Source organism: Thalassophryne amazonica, chromosome 22 (assembly GCF_902500255.1).
Source record: "Thalassophryne amazonica chromosome 22, fThaAma1.1, whole genome shotgun sequence".
Taxonomy (NCBI): domain Eukaryota; kingdom Metazoa; phylum Chordata; class Actinopteri; order Batrachoidiformes; family Batrachoididae; genus Thalassophryne; species Thalassophryne amazonica.
In genome coordinates, this window is record NC_047124.1 from 3344139 (window position 1) to 3368188 (window position 24050).

General features: G+C 42.5%; 1 protein-coding gene across 2 annotated transcripts in view; it reads right to left on the minus strand.

Annotated features, from left to right (window-relative positions):
- LOC117504382 overlaps nt 1–24050 on the minus strand; it is a 55074-nt gene that overhangs the window by 13584 nt on the left and 17440 nt on the right. For both annotated transcript variants that reach the window (XM_034163852.1, XM_034163851.1), the window contains exons 4-6: nt 16709–16933; nt 6572–6642; nt 3–113 (exon numbers count right to left, since the gene is read on the minus strand). In XM_034163852.1, coding sequence (XP_034019743.1) covers nt 3–113; nt 6572–6642; nt 16709–16933 — 407 coding nt within the window. The remainder of the gene's footprint in view (nt 1–2; nt 114–6571; nt 6643–16708; nt 16934–24050) is intronic.

Genomic DNA, 24050 nt, shown 5'->3' on the forward strand with positions numbered 1-24050 from the left:
ACCCTGTAGACATAGATCTCTTGTTCTTCAGACAACAGTCCTGAAGGAATAATGCTTTTCAAAGCGAGCAGAACCTGCAGGCAGGAGATGTAACCATCTCCATCACTGTCCTCCTGCAAGAAAAGACCAGCATCATTATCACCACCATCATCCTCATCCTTATCATCACCATCACCAACATCCTCATCATCATCACCACCATCATCATCACCATCACCAACATCCTCATCATCATCACCATCATCATCCTCACCATCACCAACATCCTCATCATCACCATCATCCTCATCACCACCACCCTAATCACCCTCATCACCATCATCACCTTCTTCATCATCACCACCATCATCCTCATCAACACCACCATCATCATCACCACCATCATCACCACCACCATCATCATCACCACCCTCATCACCATCATCATCACCTTCTTCACCATCCTAATCATCACAACCACCATCATCACCATCACCACTACCATCATCATCATCATCACCACAATCACACCCATCACTACCATCATCATCATCATAATCATCATCATCACCGCCATTACTATCATCATCATCACTATCACCACCATTATCATCACCACCATCATCATCACTATCACCATCATCACCATCATCATCACTATCACCATCATCACCATCACCACTACCACCATCATCATCATCACCATCATCACCATTATCATCACCATCACCACTACCATCATCATCATCATCACTATCACCACCATCATCATCACCACCATCACTATCACCATCATCATCATTGCCACCATCATCATCACCATCACCATTATCATCACCACCACCACTACCATCACCATCATTGCCACATCATCATCACCATCACCATCATCAATCAATCAATCAATCAATTTTATTTATATAGCGCCAAATCACAACAAACAGTTGCTCCAAGGCGCTTTATATTGTAAGGCAAGGCCATACAATAATTACGTAAAAATTCAGATCTCCCTGATCTGAATTGGGAGCTGGTTCCACAGGAGAGGAGCCTGAAAGCTGAAGGCTCTGCCTCCCATTCTACTCTTACAAACCCTAGGAACTACAAGTAAGCCTGCAGTCTGAGAGCGAAGCGCTCTATTGGGGTGATATGGTACTATGAGGTCCCTAAGATAAGATGGGACCTGATTATTCAAAACCTTATAAGTAAGAAGAAGAATTTTAAATTATATTCTAGAATTAACAGGAAGCCAATGAAGAGAGGCCAATATGGGTGAGATATGTTCTCTCCTTCAAGTCCCCGTTAGTACTCTAGCTGCAGCATTTTGAATTAACTGAAGGCTTTTCAGGGAACTTTTAGGACAACCTGATAATAATGAATTACAATAGTCCAGCCTAGAGGAAATAAATGCATGAATTAGTTTTTCAGCATCACTCTGAGACAAGACCTTTCTAATTTTAGAGATATTGCGTAAATGTAAAAAAGCAGTCCTACATATTTGTTTAATATGCGCATTGAATGACATATACTGATCAAAAATGACTCCAAGATTTCTCACAGTATTACTAGAGGTCAGGGTAATGCCATCCAGAGTAAGGATCTGGTTAGACACCATGTTTCTAAGATTTGTGGGGCCAAGTACAATAACTTCAGTTTTATCTGAGTTTAAAAGCAGGAAATTAGAGGTCATCCATGTCTTTATGTCTGTAAGACAATCCTGCAGTTTAGCTAATTGGTGTGTGTCCTCTGGCTTCATGGATAGATAAAGCTGGGTATCATCTGCGTAACAATGAAAATTTAAGCAATGCCGTCTAATAATACTGCCTAAGGGAAGCATGTATAAAGTGAATAAAATTGGTCCTAGCACAGAACCTTGTGGAACTCCATAATTAACCTTAGTCTGTGAAGAAGATTCCCCATTTACATGAACAAATTGTAATCTATTAGATAAATATGATTCAAACCACCGCAGCGCAGTGCCTTTAATACCTATGGCATGCTCTAATCTCTGTAATAAAATTTTATGGTCAACAGTATCAAAAGCAGCACTGAGGTCTAACAGAACAAGCACAGAGTTGAGTCCACTGTCTGAGGCCATAAGAAGATCATTTGTAATCTTCACTAATGCTGTTTCTGTACTATGATGAATTCTAAAACCTGACTGAAACTCTTCAAATAGACCATTCCTCTGCAGATGATCAGTTAGCTGTTTTACAACTACCCTTTCAAGAATTTTTGAGAGAAAAGGAAAGTTGGAGATTGGCCTATAATTAGCTAAGATAGCTGGGTCAAGTGATGGCTTTTTAAGTAATGGTTTAATTACTGCCACCTTAAAAGCCTGTGGTACATAGCCAACTAACAAAGATAGATTGATTATATTTAAGATCGAAGCATTAAATAATGGTAGGGCTTCCTTGAGCAGCCTGGTAGGAATGGGGTCTAATAAACATGTTGATGGTTTGGATGAAGTAACTAATGAAAATAACTCAGACAGAACAATCGGAGAGAAAGAGTCTAACCAAATACCGGCATCACTGAAAGCAGCCAAAGATAACGATACATCTTTGGGATGGTTATGAGTAATTTTTTCTCTAATAGTTAAAATTTTATTAGCAAAGAAAGTCATGAAGTCATTACTAGTTAAAGTTAAAGGAATACTCGGCTCAATAGAGCTCTGACTCTTTGATCATCATCATCACCACAATCACATCCATCACTACCATCATCATCATCATCATCACCGCCGCCATCACTATCATCATCATCATCATCATCACTATCACCACCATCACTATCACCATCATCATCACTATCACCATCATCATCACCATTATCATCATCACCATCAATATCACCATCATCATCACTATCACCACCATCATCATCATCACTATCACTATCGCCACCATCATCATCATCATCATCACCATCACTATCACCATCATCATCATCATCATCACAACCATCACTATCACCATCATCATCACAACCATCACTATCACCATCATCATCACAACCATCACTATCACCATCAACATCACTATCACCATCATCATCACCATCATCATCACCACAATCACCACCATCATCATCACCACCATCATCATCACCACCATCATCATCACCACCATCATCATCACCACCATCATCATCACCACCACCATCATCATCACCAGCATCATCATCATCACCACCATCATCATCATCACCACCATCATCATCATCACCACCATCATCATCATCACCACCAGCATCATCATCATCACCACCACCATCATCATCACCACCATCATCACCACCATCATCATCATCACCACCAGCATCATCATCATCACCACCACCATCATCATCACCACCATCATCACCACCATCATCATCACCACCATCACCACCATCATCATCACCACCACCACCATCATCATCACCACCACCACCATCATCATCACCACCATCATCATCACCACCATCATCACCACCACCATCATCACCACCAGCATCATCATCATCACCACCAGCATCATCACCACCAGCATCATCACCACCAGCATCATCACCACCAGCATCATCATCATCACCACCATCATCATCATCACCACCACCATCATCACCACCAGCATCATCATCATCACCACCATCATCATCACCACCAGCATCATCATCATCACCACCATCATCATCACCACCAGCATCATCATCATCACCACCAGCATCACCATCATCACCACCACCACCATCATCACCACCAGCATCATCATCATCATCACCACCATCATCACCACCAGCATCATCATCATCATCATCATCATCACCAGCATCACCACCATCATCATCATCATCACCAGCATCACCACCATCATCATCATCATCACCAGCATCACCACCATCATCATCATCATCACCAGCATCACCACCATCATCATCATCATCACCACCATCATCATCATCATCACCAGCATCACCACCATCATCATCATCATCACCAGCATCACCACCAGCATCATCATCATCACCAGCATCACCACCAGCATCACCATCATCACCAGCATCACCACCATCATCATCATCATCACCAGCATCACCACCATCATCATCATCATCACCAGCATCACCACCATCATCATCATCATCACCAGCATCACCACCATCATCATCATCATCACCAGCATCACCACCATCATCACCAGCATCACCACCATCATCACCAGCATCATCACCACCATCATCACCAGCATCACCACCATCATCACCACCATCATCATCATCATCACCAGCATCACCACCATCATCATCATCATCACCAGCATCACCACCATCATCACCAGCATCACCACCATCATCACCAGCATCATCACCATCATCATCACTATCACCAGCATCATCACCACCATCACCATCATCATCACCAGCATCATCACTATTATCATTGTCATCACCATCACCATAATCATCATCACCATTGTCATCACCACCATCATCACCATTGTCATCGCCACCACCATAATCATCATCAGCATCACCATCACTATCGTCATCACTATCACTATCATTACCATCGTCATCACTATCACCATCACCATAATCATCATCACCATTGTCATCACCACCACCATCATCACCATCACTATCGTCATCACTATCCTTACTCTGGATGGCATTACCCTGACCTCTAGTAATACTGTGAGAAATCTTGGAGTCATTTTTGATCAGGATATGTCATTCAAAGCGCATATTAAACAAATATGTAGGACTGCTTTTTTGCATTTACGCAATATCTCTAAAATCAGAAAGGTCTTGTCTCAGAGTGATGCTGAAAAACTAATTCATGCATTTATTTCCTCTAGGCTGGACTATTGTAATTCATTATTATCAGGTTGTCCTAAAAGTTCCCTAAAAAGCCTTCAGTTAATTCAAAATGCTGCAGCTAGAGTACTGACGGGGACTAGAAGGAGAGAGCATATCTCACCCATATTGGCCTCTCTTCATTGGCTTCCTGTTAATTCTAGAATAGAATTTAAAATTCTTCTTCTTACTTATAAGGTTTTGAATAATCAGGTCCCATCTTATCTTAGGGACCTCGTAGTACCATATCACCCCAATAGAGCGCTTCGCTCTCAGACTGCAGGCTTACTTGTAGTTCCTAGGGTTTGTAAGAGTAGAATGGGAGGCAGAGCCTTCAGCTTTCAGGCTCCTCTCCTGTGGAACCAGCTCCCAATTCAGATCAGGGAGACAGACACCCTCTCTACTTTTAAGATTAGGCTTAAAACTTTCCTTTTGCTAAAGCTTATAGTTAGGGCTGGATCAGGTGACCCTGAACCATCCCTTAGTTATGCTGCTATAGACGTAGACTGCTGGGGGGTTCCCATGATGCACCGTTTCTTTCTCTTTTTGCTCTGTATGCACCACTCTGCATTTAATCATTAGTGATCGATCTCTGCTCCCCTCCACAGCATGTCTTTTTCCTGGTTCTCTCCCTCAGCCCCAACCAGTCCCAGCAGAAGACTGCCCCTCCCTGAGCCTGGTTCTGCTGGAGGTTTCTTCCTGTTAAAAGGGAGTTTTTCCTTCCCACTGTAGCCAAGTGCTTGCTCACAGGGGGTCGTTTTGACCGTTGGGGTTTTACATAATTATTGTATGGCCTTGCCTTACAATATAAAGCGTCTTGGGGCAACTGTTTGTTGTGATTTGGCGCTATATAAAAAAATTGATTGATTGATTGACTATCACCATCATCACCATCACTACCGTCATCATCACCACCATCAGCATCACCATCGTCATCACTATCACTATCATCACCATCATCATCACTATCACCATCGTCATCACCATCATCATCACTATCATCACTATCGTCATCACTATCACTATCATCACTATCACTATCATCACCATCGTCATCACTATCACCATCATCACCATCACTACCGTCATCACCACCACCATCATCACCACCATCAGCATCACCATCACTATCGTCATCACTATCACTATCATCACCACTATCACCATCGTCATCACCATCATCATCACTATCACCATCGTCATCACCATCACCATAATCATGATCACCATTGTCATCACCACCACCATCACCATCAGCATCACTATCGTCATCACTATCACTATCATCACTATCGTCATCACTATCACTATCGTCATCACTATCACTATCATCACCATCACTATCACTATCATCACCATCGTCATCACTATCACTATCATCACCATCGTCATCACTATCACTATCACTATCATCACCATCGTCATCACTATCACTATCATCACCATCGTCATCACTATCACTATCATCACCATCGTCATCACTATCACTATCATCACCATCGTCATCACTATCACTATCATCACTATCGTCATCACTATCACTATCATCACCATCACTACCGTCATCACTATCACTATCATCACCATCGTCATCACTATCACCATCATCACAATCACTACCGTAATCACCACCACCATCATCACCACCATCATCATCATCGCCATCATCACCACCACAGTGGAGTCACAACATTAATACGACATACAGCACATAACAGTGAGGTGCAGAAATAAAGTTGAGTCCTTCATCACTTACTTTGACAAAAGCTTGTTTGTACTCTTCCAGCTTCTCCTGACTGAAAATGCAGTATTTTGCCAAAACGTCAACTGCACACAGAAGCAAACACAAAGTTTTATGATTTATTTCCTCATGTATCACTCAGTGAGACTGCTGTGCTTCTTAAATTACTCCGGCAGCCGTGTATTATTCTTCAGATTTAACTAAAGAGAATATACAAGAAGAAGAAGAAGAAGAAAGCCTTGCATGGTGGTGTATTTGGCATAAAGTGTAACAGTGAGTGACACTATCTGCAAAATTGCCAAACTGCGTGGTACTTACACCCAGTCTGTTTCCAGTACCGGGTTGCTCTGGGTCCAGTACCGGCCCAACAGAACATTGGGTGCTAGTTGCACTGGGAATTTGTACATTTCATTTGGATATGTTGTGGCTCATACAGCTGCAATTGTGTTGTCAACACTGCAAAAAATGCAAAATCTTACCAAGTATATTTGCCTGATTTCAATAAAATCTCTCGCTGCATTTAATTTAAGACAAAATCCCTTCAGTAAAACGTCAGTAAGATATAAGGACTTGTTTTTAATACATCTTAAAAATCTCATGAAGTGAAAAAGTGAAGGAAACATCTTGTTTTGCTCCATATTTAAGATGAAGCAAACATTTTTGAATCAGTCATAACATTTTTAAGATGGTGTTATTTGTAAAAGATGAGACACTTCCTAACAGCAGTAGAATAAAACTTAACATTTTTCATATTAAGTGACGCTAGTGAATTTTGTATGCTAACGTTAGCGCATTAGCATTGCGTTATGTGACACCAGTGACTTTTCAAGACGTGAACAGTTAAACCCGCTGTGATTCCCTGCTTTAACGCGCTCTTCTCGCTCAGCCACCACATGTATATAACTTTTACAAACACATTATAAATTTTGTGTTCACTGTTAATAAAGATCTGTCAATGGAAGAAGTGAGAAGAAATCTTGTTTAATCTCAGATGTGACTCGAAACAAGTTGTTTCCAGTTTCAAAGACTGACAGTTAACAAGACCTTCAAGTTGTATATCTGAAAACACGTCCTTATATCTTCTTATGTTCTACTGAAGCGATTTTGTCTTATATTAAGTGTAATTACATATTCTGACTAGAAAATAGACAAATATACATGATAAAATTGTGTTTTTGCAGTGAATCTGGCCTCAAACATATATGAACATTTAACACGACAAACTCAGATTCAAGGGTTAAAATTTACAATTATTAGAATTATCATACAATTAACTATACAATTATAATTGTTCCATTTTAATTACCATTTTTATTTTATTTTTTTTTTATTTATTTTGTCCCATGCTGATGATCTTTATCCCACAGCGGTAAATGCATTGGATAACTGAAATGACGTCAGTTCAGTCTGATATTTTGATGTAAAAACAGTTGTGGGACGGCTAACTAGTAACCCGGGCAGATAATTCAGGGAGTTTAAGTTTTTATTTGAGTTCCTACCTGATGCCTGTAAATCTCAAACTCAAAATTTAATTTCTATTTGTAGTGAAAGAATGAACCATCTGAACATACTGAAAGAATCTACAAATGATGACTGCAGGTGAAAAAAAAAAAATAAGCTAAAGGCAACCGTCTGCTCATTAATATTTCAGCAGGAAAATTTGTGAGGGAGAGATTTAAAAAAAAAGCAGGGGGGAGGGGGGGTGCTAAGCTGGTGCCACTTCAATTTAGGAGACGAGAATGAGTCTCCTGAATAATGGAGCCATTCATTGGCTGGGAGAAGCAAGACTTGATATCATTGAGGATTCAAACCTGGGACCTCTGGGGTTTCTCTGTTTGAATCTGCCATTTACCAGCTCAGGCCTAATCAAAACCAGGCCTTCCACCGCCGCAGCCTTTCACATGCAAAACGCTACATTCGCATCTAGTCAACTCCAGTTGTTAAAGCATGATTGATCAAAACCGGCGGGATGGCGATGCGCATCTGTTTGCAAATATCAGCGATGAGCCGGCCTGCTGCAGCGAGGAATGCCAGAATGAGGCAGGTTCAGTCAGACAGACAGCAAGAAAAATCCCAAATTATTTTTTAATGTGAGTCAAAGTCAAGGTCAACTCAGCTGCAGGAGTTTTTTTCTTCTTCTTAATATTCTTAATTTTTTTTTTTTTTATTAAATCAAGGCTCAAGCCTCCCATGTGCCTTCAAGCAAACTGGTGCTAATATCGCAAGTCTTCCTATTTAGAAAATCTGTCTCTGTTCCACCATGAAATTGTGTAACTGGTGATGCAACAGACAAAAGTTGCACTATGCAAAGTTTCCCCAACCACAGAGTTGTCATCAATGTCTTGGTGGCTTCCCTCGCTAGTCTTCTTTTTGCAGACTCCAGATATATTTACCTTATAGTGGTATACTGTTACTATTTCTTAATTATTCAAGTCATTCATTTTCTGAAGGGGTGGAGCCTATCACAGTAGTTGATTTCTGTGGATGAAGTTCAATAAAAACATATTCAATGACTTGGAAATGTTCATGTATCCATCCACTGACTTAAAAAAACTGTCTGGAAAAGTAATGATTTAGTTGTTAAAACAAACTAAATGTGTAAAAGCGTTATTGAGACAGATGGACAGACACACACTCTAGCTGAATGGGTAAAAATTATTTAACAAGACCAGTTTGTCGGTACAGGTTCTGATATGTTGCCACGTACCATATTTTCCAGAGAAAAACCTGCCAAAAAAAAAAAGCCTCTTGAAAAGGGACAAAACATATTAGTCACACCTTTGTTCTGTTTTATCAGAACTTTAATTTGGGATTTTTGTGCATTGTTGTATTTTTATTATTGACATTTATTTTATTATTGCAGTATATTTAGTATAGTGCTTTGATTCCTGAGAAATCCCTATATGTTATTATTATTATAACAGCCAATTGGCCTCTGTGTACATGTGTATGGCTTTGATCATGCAAAACCATTTGGAATCTGCCATTTGGTACGCTTATGTATTTTGGGCCAAGGATGAATGTTGCAAAAACGGAGCATTGATAGGACAAATATTTTTGGAGAAATTAGTGATATTAGCTAACAAGAGTGAGCAATGGACATTGTGATACAATGCACAATGGGAGTTTGGGGTTTTAAATGTTGTTATTGTGGTTCATGTTAGTTTAACAGTGTTGTTAGCGTTACTGGTTTATTGTGTTTTTGTAGTTCAATTGGTTTACTCAGTTTAGTTAAGTGTCATGTTGCCGTTACCATGAGTGAAAACTGCAATGCATTTGATGTCTTCTGCCACCATCTCTGTTTGTGTGTAAAAAATAAAAGCACCTGCTTGCAGCAGAATGCAGAAATGAGAAAAAGCTCTGTGAGAGCATACATATAATTTCGATCATGGACAAACTGGGGAGAGCTGACATTTGCCATGTATTTTGGGTCAAGGATGAATGGCGCCAAAACGGAACATTGATAAGACACATATTTTTGGAGAAACTACAGATATTAGCTAACAACACTGAACAATGTGATAAATACATTCCGGACTCACAAGCCATTCATCATCTGTATATTAAAAGCATGCGTGCGTGATATTATTACATGTCACTGGAGTATAAGTGGCCGGACCTTCAAACAAGTAAAAAAAAAACAAACAAAAAACTTGTGTTATATTCCAGAAAGTACGGTAGTTAAATCATGCCTTTAAATTTCACATTTTTAATAACACGAAACAGAACTGATCCATGATCAATTGCACTGCAGAAACAACCACAAAAACAATGAAATTTGAAAATTTCATAAACACTGTGATAATTATTTGATGTAACTGACCCCTGACCCCTGGAGGAGGTGGCCCATGCCATCAGGTTAACTGGTAACAGTTTGAAAAGATGATTTTGAAACATTTCTGAATCGGTAATCAGAGTTTGGAAACGATTGGGACACAGATTTCTTTGGTGTGTCATTGAGAGACAGTTCCAGGTTTGGCATGAGGACACGGAGGGGCTGCTCTTGGGGGGGGGGGGCACCGTTAGGGAGTCAGCTGGACAAAAGGTGCAGCAGAGTGAAAGATTGAGGGAGGAAGCGAAGGCGGGTGGATGAGTGGGACAAAGCCTGATAGCCTTATCTGATTCCACTCCAGCGCTTGATGGCTTTTTTTCCACGCGGCCTTTAAAGCGCACAGGTTGAGCCTTTGGTGTGAAGCGTAGCAGAAAATGTTAATCAAGAGAGGGACTGAGTGGAGAAAGGCGAGAGTCAGCGCACTCGGGCCGTAATCTGGGAGGAGACGGGGCGATTCAGTGGCAACAGACAGAGGAAGAATGGGGCGGCAATGGCGGTGATGAGCGGGGAGGTTCACGGTTTCCCCGCGTCTGTTTTTCCTGTTTTGTTACTCGCTGCAAACAGTCGCAGGTCACAACTCATTTAACACACACCTGGACATCAGTTTAAACATCCACATCTGACAGGGGAAAAACGTTTCTGACAGCGGCCGGAACTCGTCTGTGGATGATTTATGGTCACTGCTTCATGACCGCTGGAGACGCTCACGTTTAAAAGTTTGGTTGGAATCTTGATGACGTAATGATCGGCTTTAAGTTAGCAAGCTTTAGTATGTGTACCACTAACTACAAATACAGAGTCCTCCACAAGTGCTGGAACACTTAATATTACACACATTTTAATTTCTTTATGCCATTTCAAATACAAAAAAAGAGAAAAATACAAAAAATAAAAATGTTTAAAATTGCCTTCCTTAAACTCAAACTGAAAGCAATGTTATGACGGCCTTTAGCATCGCGTTATGTGACAGTAGTGAATTGCTATGCTAATGCTAATCCATTAGCATCACATTATCTGACACCTGCGAGTATTTAATTTTTTATTTTTAGTATTTAGTAATTTTCATGCCGTTAGCCTATTAGCATCACATCACAATCAGTAAAAATAAATAGGGAGCACATGTTTAAGTTGGCATCACCCTGAGGTCACTGGATGAACACATCAGAAGATCATGAGCTCAAAACACACTAAAGGGGCTCAAACAGTTCAAGAAAAACACACAGATTAATTAGTAATGAATAACCTCAGTTATTACACACACACACACACACACACACAGCTGATTGTGATTTATGACACAAACAAAAGCAGTCTATTATTATTAACGTGTTAACTCGTTTTGTCACATTTTTGTTTCGTGTAAAGTGTCCCAGAATTCCTCAAACAAAGATGACATTCAGCAGCAGAGAGGACGTGACCCCCCCCTAAAATAAAAAAGAGGTGAACGTCAGAGTGCGATGTGTCGCACACATGCAGATGGAAAATACACAATTTAAGAGCATGAATTCAAAGCAAATTGCATTCAGAGACAAACAGAGTCAAAGTGATGTCAATGTATCAAAACAAATCAATGAGAAACAGTTTACAGGATGTTCTGGGTTTAAGTTCTAAAATGCAACAGAAGTAACAGCCTGCAGCTCTGTGAGGTTTAGCGCGATGAGAAACTCTTATCGTCGTTTTGGTTTAGTTTTCTGCATGATAATGAGACGAGACGTCTGACTGTCCAAGCAGACAGAGGCACTGTCAAAGCAACAGTGCAGGTTTTTAGACTGACGTGCTTTAAAGCTACAGTATGTAGGATTTGTTGCCCTCTTGTGGTGAGGCTGGAGACTGCATTATGTCATCACTGGTCATGATGTCGCTCTCTTGCGCTCTCTTGTGATAAACGACATGTCTGAGCCTCCATCTGCACGACAATGAAAGTTCTCAAACTTGTTAGCCTGCGCTAGGAACCAGGAGACAGTGAACAGGGAGCAACTGCTGGATTTTCTTCTTATTTCTTCGGCCTTCTGGCTATATATACAAAAGAGAGCGCAAGTATGTCCCTTTTGGGCTACAGTACCAACATAGCAGCCTCCATTAGGGGGCATGCTGCCATATTGGAATGGCGGGCTCGTTTTGACCTCATGTAAACACACTGATTCTTTGTTGAAGGTAATTATGGACTCATGAACACTCGCTGGTTTCTCTTTGCTGTGCAGGAAGGCGACATTATTTGTCAACATTCTCCTGCTCGCCCTGTTGTTGCTCCACAGATACACAACTCCTCCCCCTGCAACACCCCCCCCCCACTTTCTCCCAAAGGCAGTGCAGCTGTGCCTCCGGGGGGGGGGGGGACGATAGGAAAACAAACAAAGACACACGTAGCGGCCACGCTCCCGTCTCTGGCTGCACGCCATCAACCTTACCACAAACCACAATTTACACTTTCTGCACACAGACACACAAGCGACGCTCACAACAAGTCACACACCCACGGCCCAATCAGCGTGTGCGGCCGAGCAGCACGCAGATCCACACCGATACGCCCCCAGAGTCCAAGTCCAGATCTCCAGAGATAACCTGACAAAGCAAAATCATCCGCTATTATGGCCGTGCCTCTGCTTTAATAAGGCCTTTGTGGAAGGCGTGCTCTATTTGGACACTGTATAATAGACTCTTTGACAGATTTACTTTGCCCTCTCTCTCTCCATCTACCCCGTCCTTTTTTCCCCCTCTCTGCTGAAGGCGGCAGGCATACTGCACGCCACCGCTCATCAATAGGAGAGCTGTTTGTTTGCACACTCATTCTGGACTGACAGTAAATACATAGAGGTATGCCAGCGTGCAGGCTGAACAAACAGGGGTTACATAAAGGCCCCGTCGCCAAACACGCTCCTGCACACGCCGACCTTCACCTCCAGCCCCCCCCCCCCCCCAAACGCCACCAGTCGTGCTCCTTGTATTCATGCAGGCTCCTTGTTTTTTGAATAGAACTCAATCACAGAGCTGGAAACAAGACTTAAACTGAGGCTCCGCCCACCGGAAGAAGACAGTAAAAGTAACCTGGTGGTGGTGATGTGAGGTCAAAGTGAGGCTGGTCCCAAGGCTGCCAGGTGTTCCAGATCAGATCTGCATCTGGATTTGAATTGATTTGTTGTTTTAATAATAAATACATAAACATCTAAATTTAAATCCAAATCCGGGATGGGACTAAAGCATTTTCAGAATAGATTAAATCCAGAGAGACTATTTTGCACCATCTGACTGACACTGATTACACACAACAGCAACATGTTTTAAAAAACAGTCTTTAAATCAGATGCAAATACTGGAGCACTAACTTCTTAGATGGTCCATTAATATAATTAAACACACACTATCACTAAAATGGTCTTTAATCTCATTACATTAGCGATAATATCATTAAAATGAGGTGAAACTGTTTGGATTTTAAACCACTGATATGTATTACACCCACTTTTTCAGAACTGTGTGTCCATCTGTCAACAACAACAAAAAAATCTTGGCCCAAAACTTGATGGAATGTCTGAGCGTCAGCTAAAGATAAAATGATTTGACTTTAAGAGAAATCGATTAAAAGTCCATCAAAATTCTGGTTCAATGTTTGTATTCAAGAGATTTGGACTATTTTGAGGAACTGGTTTGAGGCACCCCTGTGGTTACTGTGAAACACTAATTGCATCACACCTTTGACCTCTGGTGACCTCGAAAGGTCACGCACAAGCTTATAACTCTCTGACTCAAACCAACAGGTAAAGGCTGAATCCCAAACTCCAGATTGTCATGGATGTGTTGGTTCGAGTAGCATGTGTGAAGCCAAGGCGTTACGAGGGAGGACAGCAGCTCCTTTCCTCACCAGCGACTCAAATCAACAACCTTCTGCACAGAAGGCCACTGCTCCACCTACTCAACCACTACACCCCCTATGCATACGGATAAAAAATGCGGGATGATTGAATGTTAGTTGAGACTGAAGTTGTACAGTTTTGGACAGAAACATTCAAATAGAACCAAACATTCAGGTGTCACTGAGTCACAAAGAATTAATGTGCTTGGATCTGCATCAGACACAGAGGTCTGAGATCTCGGCACAATAACTGGTCCTGTCTTTGTGCTTAGGTACACAAACAGGTACGAGTGTGTGCGTGTGTGCACACGCATGAGGACACGTGACAAAACAAAAGCAGCAAAAATACAAAAAGAAAGACAGACTTTGTAAACAGAACACACCCATAAACACGAACACACAACCTTCCAATGAACATGTCCACGCTTATACCTGGACGACCTGAAGGACGGAGGACTGACAGTAGGACAGACAGCTCCCGCTGCGCGACAAAGAGCAAACAGACAGGATGGGATGTGACCCAACAACACAGAAAACAGAACACCACAGTTTATAGGAACATGCAGATCCTGATCCAGATCGAACCGAGACTAAAGACATAAAAACATAAAGACTTCTTGTCAGCTGCTTATAATCATTGATGGAAGGTAATGTCTTATTTTTGTTTTTAATGTACTCTTATTTTTTATGTTACTATTATTTTGTTATTGTTTGTACTGTATTTAATTTTGTGAAGCACGTGGTTTATTTGCGTGGTGATTTGTTAATAACTTGGTGAAATGGTTTGAACTCAGTCATATAAACTCATCTGTTTACAGATTTACAAAATGATACAAATGGACCAAAATCTGAGAGCCTGTAAAACCACAAAAGCTTCCCATGGGCTCTAAACCTGCTGCAGAATAATGAGACCATCTGCAGGGTTCTTCATCTCACTTGATTACTGTTTGAACAAACTCGTCCAACCAGCCCCATTCATGGGTGCTAGTATTCACAGGAGAACTCTGACCTGTGACCTTTACAGAGGGCCAGACCCTCAGCTTTGACCTTAGGTGTGGATGCTTAGTGTTGGACCCACCAGGCCGACTGGTCTCACAATGGCTTGGATGCCAGAAATTAAACACTCAACGGAAAGTGGAGAACTCCCGGCCGGCTAAGTTCCTGTCTGCAAAAAAAGGCAATCGAAAAAAACAAAACAAAATCAAGTGCCTAAATTAAGGGAAATTTTTAGAGGTGAGTGTTTGCAAATGTGTCGCATTGTAAGACCAGAAAATATAAATTCATGTTTGCAGGCACTGATACATTTACTGTATTTTACACTTTTTTTTTTTTCTTATTTTTGCTTCTTTGGCTGGTAACACGACTTACCATGTTTTCTGGACTATAAGTCATGTTTTGTTTTGTTTTTTCCCTCACTAGTGTGTGAGTTATACTCAGGTGCAACTTATACTCCATAAAGTACGGTATATGTAAAAAAAAAATACTGCATTATCATCTATGGCCACAAGATGGCAGCCACCTACACACAAAACAACTGAATGCTGTACCCCTGTTCCCCTGCACAAAAACATGAATTAGCTCCTTAGCTTCGGCTTACTAACATTATGTTTACATTATCAGTAAATAATCTGCTAATTAATTTTTCTTCTTATTGCATGAAATCACAAACATATGCATGTGTTTTACTGATGGATTTTGTTTTCTTAAACAGATGTGACTGATACTCTGGTGTAGTCTGGAAAATATGCCCCCTTTTAAATAAGCAATTTTGATTTGTAGTAATGAGCATTTTCAGGTTGTCAAAAAAGTGAAAGTCCTCATTATGTCTCCTCCATTATGTTGCTGCGTCCAGCTGCCTGACTCCAGATTAATAAGAGATCTGGGCTCCCACTAAACTGGTGCTGTAGAGCAGTGTTTCTAAACCAATGGGTCTGGGAATGTTTTTGGAGTTGGACATAATTTTTAGTATTGTACAATATTAATGATATTAATATTGCAATATTTATTTAATCTGTGATGGGTGGGTGGGGGGTGGTGTATTTATATTCCAAACATTAAATATTTGGGATCTGTGGAGATTTCATGTCACAGGGTGGTGAAGGCTCATTTTTACGTTTTGACCTGTTTGTGACAGAAAAAAAAAAGGTCAAAGTTGATTCCCTGTGAACTCACATGAGATGATTGTGAGATGTACTTGTGTTGTAAGTATCTTTAGTCTGCAATGACTTGGTTTTGAGTACCTGCACGGTAAAGGCCTGTTTTTGTGTTTGGATCCTGTTCTGACCCAGAAAGTGAAGGTCAAGCAGCCACTGAATTTACGGGGTTGTGAGAGGAGATTATGTTCAAAATATCTCGAGTCTGTGATGACTGGTTATTAAATAATCTCATGTTTGCACACAAGCACAGAACCCATTTTTACAACTCCTGCACCAGGTTCTGGAACTGGTGACGTGTGTTCTCAGTAACTCACAATCCTCAAAGTTGGAGCAGTCTTGATCGGTCCCAGGCTGACACGCGGTCAGGTTTTGCAGTTTAGAAAGTATGTTCAACGCCTTTCTTTTCCTCTCCGCCATCATCCGTTCCTTCGCTTCAATCATGTGTTCGAGACTCCTCCCTCCATCTGAGGACTCCACGTCTTCTTCTGTCCTTGCTGGACAATTGGACTCAGCGGGTCCTCCAACACCTTTCCTGAACACTGAAAGAAGAACAGTGCAGGACTTCAAAAAAAAAAATCCTGCACAAACTTCTGCACTTTATTCTAAACAGTTATATTATTACTTTTTTTTAATTTACTGCTATTCAGCACTTTATCTCTGTACTTTTATGTAAATTTTTCCTGTGATGCGTTAAGAAGCATTTCAGTGCTGAGACCTAAAATCTGAAATTGGAAAGCACATTCCTCACGCATGGTTTTACATGAAAGCAGCCACTTAGTGATGAGCAATAAAACTCATGTAATTCTGAAGTCATTGTTCACCAAAACTGTCACAGTCACATCTTCCTCCGGCCCTTTCAGAGACGGGCCGAGGAGCGGACTCACTCCCTCAAACTTAAGCAGCCTTCATTTTGTCAATGACCAGCCAATTAAGAGTCCCATTATCTCTGAACACAAAGTCCACATTCTGTGCTCGTCCGTGTAGCAGGGCAGAGACAAAAAGCACCACCAGTGGAGACTTGAGCTTAATGAACACGCTGATTGTCTTTTTGCACACATTTTGGACTCTGCTGTTTGTGCTGCTTTTGCAAACACGAGTGCTGCTCGAGTTGGAGGACGAGTGAAAATTCTAATGCGATGCTTCCATTCATGAAAGCGTGTGTACACCCTCAATTTGTCAGCACACGAGGTCAAAGTACTGTGAGGAGAATGTGTGAACTGAGAGAAAGGTTTAGAATCTGACCGACAAGTCAGCTAGTTTAGCTCACACAGAAGAAATGACGCCAAAGCAGTTCTCACACCTCGATGAGTTTTGTGCCTTTTCGGACATAACAGTCCGACTTACAGCTCAGTGCACCTCGACTAATTTTCATAAGCTGCTCTCCTCTGACAGCCGAGACTTCACGATGAGCAGGAGCACCACGCAGTAAAAGTCAAGAAAAGTTGCTGTTATTTCCCCAGAGCTCTGTGGACTCCTCACCACTCTGGTCCCGCCAATGCAAGGATCAGGTCTGGCGCAACTCTATGTAAACTTGGTGTACGCTCTGTCCAAGGGCACAATTTAGAACTAGAAACTGGGGGGACAAAGTGCGAGGCCCGCAGGGCCGAAGTCCATAGGCCGGGGGTCTGGGTGCCGGTTTGATGATAGGTTGAGTTTTCATTTTAAAAAAAAACAACTGCAATGTGGTAAAATGTATTCATAAATATGAAAGAACAGGCTCTTAATAATTATTAACTATCGCATACTGTATTTTTTTTTTCCTCAAGATTTGTTTTTGCATAAGTTTGAAAAAACAACAGATCATAAGTTTAAGATAAATTACTTATCATGAATTTAATTTTCAAAGTGGCACTAATGACAACACTCATACGGAACATAATTTCACTTGCATAGACTGATTTTGGAGATCAAGCAATAACTGCAGATGGGCTTTCTGAGGTCCCAGATAGCTTTTCTGATTTCCTTTTCTAACTTTCAGAATTTAGTCAATTAGCATATGGTCAAGGTTGGGTAGGATTACTTTGAAATGTAATCCAAAAGTAATCAGATTACAAGTAATCCAAATGTATGTACATACATACATGTAATCCACATGTATTCTTTCAAAGTAATCCTACCCAACCTTGCTAATGGTCCATTGATACTTATGTGTAGACACTAGTCCCTAGAGGCAACTGTTTTTGGTTTCAAATCTGGGCAAATGCAGTCCCAGAAAATTCCAAATGTGACAAACAAGAAACAGGTGTTGGAAACAAGTCAATGCTGCTAAAAATACAAACTTGCAGAAACAAAGGTACTATTCTGACATGGTTTTGCACATAAGACTGGCATTGTTGGGAAAGTGTAGTGACACGGACCCACAACAGGGGGCGCAAATGAACGGTCAATAGATGAGCCAAAAGGTAACAATTTAATGTTGTGAATGTGCACAACGAATATACAGACAATCTCAGAATATCATTACAGTCAATCCACAAAGGTGACGTGTGGGCAGGCTTGAGGATAGAAGACGTCTGTCCTGAGAAGAGCCGGAACCACACGATTTCCGCCGCCCCAGAACCTGGTGAATACTGGAGCCGCCAAGTCCCGAATTCCCAGGTGATCACCGTCCCCGACTGTCGGATCTGGTACTGCTGGCGAAGAACAAAGACAGTCAAGTGTAGGTGTGTGCACACCCAGAAACAACAACGGTGGGAATGCCACCTCCACCTCTCACTCAATATGGTGCAGAGTACCGCAGTGATTCCTCAGGGGAAAAGAGTGCCGTCCTGCACTCACTCAGCCTCCACAGAAAAAGGAACCGGTACTCCTGCAAACACTCACAATATACAGATATATTGCAAAAAACACAAACGGCTGAGTATATTACCTCCAATGAAGTATGATATCTCGGCAACGAGGTGGAGATGACGTCTGGTCTTTATGGAGTGAGATGATGTTGAGTAGATGGGTGACAGCTGTCAAGAGGTAATGAGTGACAGCTGTCACCCCCGGCTGTGTCCATGGCGGCAGCGCCCTCTCGTGCCTGAAGCCCGCACTTCAGGCAGGGCGCCCACTGGTGGTGGGCCAGCAGTACCTCCTCTTCCGGCGGCCCACACACAACAGGCATAGCATGTTTCAAGTACACACATCTATGTCAGAAGGTGGGGGGGACATACCATATTCTGTCCCCCCTGGTTGGAAAGGTGGGGGGGACATGTCCCCCTATCCCCCACTGCTCTGCTGCTCGATGTTGATCTCCTACGAAGCTGCTACTCAAGAAAATTCAACATCAAACATGTCCAGCTGTCGGAGCAGCTCCGTCAATCTACAGAAGGCCAACACAAAGAGGACGAGCTATAAAGAATTTAGCAATTGCGCAGTTTGTACAGTCGGACGATACTTGTGTTGTGAAGTGTGCTGCTTTGAGCCCGGTGGAAGATAGCGCCCTCTAAGTTCAGGTGATGGTGGAGACTGCAGCAGTTTGGCTTTACTAGTAATTACAGTAAACCTATAGTGCCTAGAGTGACCCATGGGTCCAGTGCTGTGGGTTCTTGGGTCAGCATGGAGATCCCCTGCTGTGAGGGCACAATCGAATTCCAGCTCATTCCGGTTTGGTTCATCTCAATTTGGATAAAGTGCACCAGTTGTAGGAATATCTATTTTTTTCCACTTGACATCTAAACGGAGCATCACAACCCATAACAGTGAGTAACAACCACCAAAGCCCATCAGCTAACGGAAAACTATGAAGTCTTCAAACATATTTTCATGTTTGACTTTAAGGAGCCAAAGCATTCATCGAGCATCCTTAAAACACGCCGACATGCATTCATTTATCTCAGCCGTGAGCTTACAGAGGTCAGCATCCCAGATTGATGAAGGCGCGTCTCATGTGATAGGTTGTCTTCCACCACGCTGCACACAATCACACGCTTCCATCAGCCTCCATGTCTGATTGAATTCTCAATGTCACCAAAACAGACACGCTGGCGGGAAACAAATTCATCCTCAGGGTGCACGATTATAAGAACGCGAACCACCAGGCAGTGACAAGACTCACGTACGTATCAGTAAAGTCTGCGGTGATTTGATTTCTAATGCAAACCTGGAATTATTCAGGATTTGTTTGAAACCGCACCATCCAAACTTCCAACACGGCTTAATCCATGAATGCACAGAACTGATTACTGGTCAGTTCAAGCTGGAAACAAGACCCCGTCTAAAACACACAGGGCAGGTTACCATACCAACCACACTATCTGGACACGGCAGATAGCTGGATTTGGCTGCAAGCGGCCAAGTCAAATCCCCTCACTGATCTGGAAAAGGCCACTGAAGACAATAAACGCACAGCGCCTGCCCTCCTCCTCGGCGCCATCCACCTAACTGCCTCCACAGCAAGGCAAAAGCAAGAAGGTTGGACGTATCTCTCTCTCTGTCTGGGTGTTTGAGAAAGGGATGAGTATCAACAAGACAATTGGCGCGCTGAAGCTATTCACTGATGCCACCCAAAGCCTTCGGTCCACTATCTCCTGAAAGAAAGAGGGAACAGAGCAGGGTGGACTAAACAGAGCAGGGTGGACTAAACAGAGCAGGGTGGACTAAAAAGGGAAATAATTATTCATGGGGAAGGGATTTCCCTTTATCGAAGCCTTTCCCAACACATCACCTTCTCTATCAACACTGACAAGTGCCAATCAAAGGGCTGGAGTCCAGGTTTTTGGGGCAACTTGGAGAAATGCTGGAGGATTTCAGAGACAAAACCCAATGAGTCCACAGTGGCTCAGAGACAATGGTGACATGGCTCCGCTGTCAGTGTGTGGTCCTCTGGGGGAAGTGATCCTCGCTAAATACATGACTAATCTCTCCTGCACCATCTCTGGCTTTCTGAAGCCTAATCTATCCCCGAGCTTCCTCAGCCTTCCGGAACAATCCAGCAGGGTCAGTTCAGATTAGTGGCCCTGCAGATCACTACATTCATTTGGACACGAACATCTTCGGCGGCAGCTGAATGCTAAACACCGGGGTGAGCGCTGATTGACCAGGGAGCCGTGAAACAATTATGAAGGGGGATTATGGGACCTATGAATTCCTGATGAGAGAATCAGACAAATGAGCCTCAATGGAGACCAGGATCATCCTGACTCCAGCAGTTTTCTTCGGTCAGTTTGAGGTCCAGGCACAGTCGCATTTTTGGCAGCAAAATTTCACTCTCCGAGCAAAACAATCTGCAAAATAGAGGTGAACATCACATCAGCCGGCCGGATCAGATAAGAGATTTATAAAATGCTGCTCTGCTGAAACATCATCTGGTCCCCGCAGGAAGCCGTGATGTCACAATCACAACAATTCAAGCAAATTCAACAAATCACCGTGAATTCTGTGCAACGCTGCAATTTGGCCAAATCAAAACACGCCTAGAGAACGGACGAAACATGTAAACAACAGCCAGGACAAATTGCCGTGACAGAGGGGGCTGCATCCAAATTGACTGCAAGGACGGAACAAATCAAGGTGTGGAAGAGTAATCTGCCTCTTCACAAGTGCTTAGTGCAGTTACTTAAAAGGTTCCTGGGTCAAGACCTCCTCAGCACCAGTCTCCATGTACTGGGTGTCATGTCAGGGAAGGTGTCCAGCATAAAACCTGTGCCACTGAAATTACTGTGGAAATCCCCCAACATGCACCTCTTACGGAGCAGTGCTTCCACAGTGCAGCTGACGTGTGACACCAGGAGGCGCTCTCCAACCTACACCCCTTCCTTTATAAATAAAGCATTTTTTGTTGGAATATTTGTAATCTACAGCGGTTTTTTTTTTTTTTTTGTAAGGTTACTTTGAACACTGTGTGACTGTTCCAAACAATCAAACTCTGTCACTACAACTAATCAAACGGCAACCTGGAAAATCTCTACTTGGAGTTCATTTATTTATGAATAATGTATTTTGCTGAATAAACATTAATCGGGTAACTTTGAATTTATATATTATAGGTCCAAATCACCACATAACTCATCTCAAGGCACCACAACGAGTGAGGTCTCGACCTTCACCCCCTCAGGAGCAAAGCCCACTGTGACAGCAGGAAGAAAAACTCCCTCCAGTGGGGATGTTTTGTTGCTGTTGTTACGTGAAGAAAGCCCAAGCAGACTAGACTCAGTGGGGCGACCATCTGCAGGATCAGGATAGTGAGAACATTCAGAGTGAGAAATGTTGAACACTGTTATACTGCTACTCAGTTAGCGAGTCGACTAAGAAACCATGTGACACGAGATATTTATATTTGATAATTAGCAAAGTGGTGGATATGGGGGTGGGTGGGTGGGGGCAGTGACTGATCAAATATGTGATAAAATATGGGAAGGATCCTGCAACAAAGGCTGGTTGATGAACGCTGTTGCATCCAGACTTAAAAACAATGACAAAAGTCAGTATTTGTGTTATATGGCTGGGGGGGCCTGGCTGCCGGTTTGTTTCTGTCTTTTGGTTTTCCTCCCAGGTGGCGTGCGTTTGGGACTGAGTGGCTGTGTTGCTGAGGCTGTCAGGACCTCACCCTGATCACCTGCGACTCGTCAGGACTCACAGCTGTGGTGCATCTGGATGGATTGGAACATGTTGGCATTTAAGACTGGAGTGCACAGTGTGTATTTGCCAGAGACTCGACCTTGTGACCAGACGGGTGAGATCGTCGTCTCGGGAGCCATCTCATCAGCAGCGGATGCTGAGAACGTCCAGGTTTGATGCACAGTCTGTGAAAGAGGAGGGGGTGAGGTCTCACGCTCGTCAGCACACTTCCTGAGGTACGTTAGATTTTGTGACTAACAGTTATACAGTCAGTAAATGTGGTGTCCCTCACACCTTATTGTATTGAGCTGTTTGTTAGTCATGTATCAGCTTTCACTGCAGTGGAGTTTTGTGAACTGATTGTTCCATGCCTGCAGGTTGGGAAGCTGATCAGTAATCAAGCCAGGAAGTGTTTGCTGTTTGTACACCTTTAAGTGTTCTGTGTGTAGAGTGTGGACTCACATAATGGTTCCTTCTTTCACAGACTCGGTTGTTGCGGCCACCTGGGGGGTGTCGGCGGGGTCCTTGGGTCCGAAACAGCTTCTGGCTCCGGACTGTTAGCGCTGCTGGGAGCGCACCACGCCAGACCGCACCTTTTGTTATTATATTATCACTGTTATGTATTCAATCAATCAATCAATCAACTTTTTTCTTGTATAGCGCCAAATCACAACAAACAGTTGCCCCAAGGCGCTCCACATTGCAAGGCAAGGCCATACAATAATTATGAAACACAGTCTACGTCTAAAGCAACATAACCAAGGGATGGTTATGTTACTGGGTCCTTCAAACGCTGGTCGGTTCTCCGAGCTGCGTCCGACACATAACAATTTGACTTCCCAGATTTCGGAAGAATGTAGGAAAACTGCTACAGGTTCTTAAAAATTACCAGAGGAGCATGCTCCCCACCTTCACTTGGAGCTAGATCCACCCCTGTACCATCACATGGACTATGCGGTCGAAGCTTTACCTACAGATCCTTTACATCTGAGCAGTCTCATTCCCAACTTTATTGTTCACTGCGTAAAGCTGGTTAATTGTGTTTAACAGAACAAAAAAAAAAATGTATTTTTGGCAGATCTTCATCCAGTTATAATTCAAATTTATTAATCA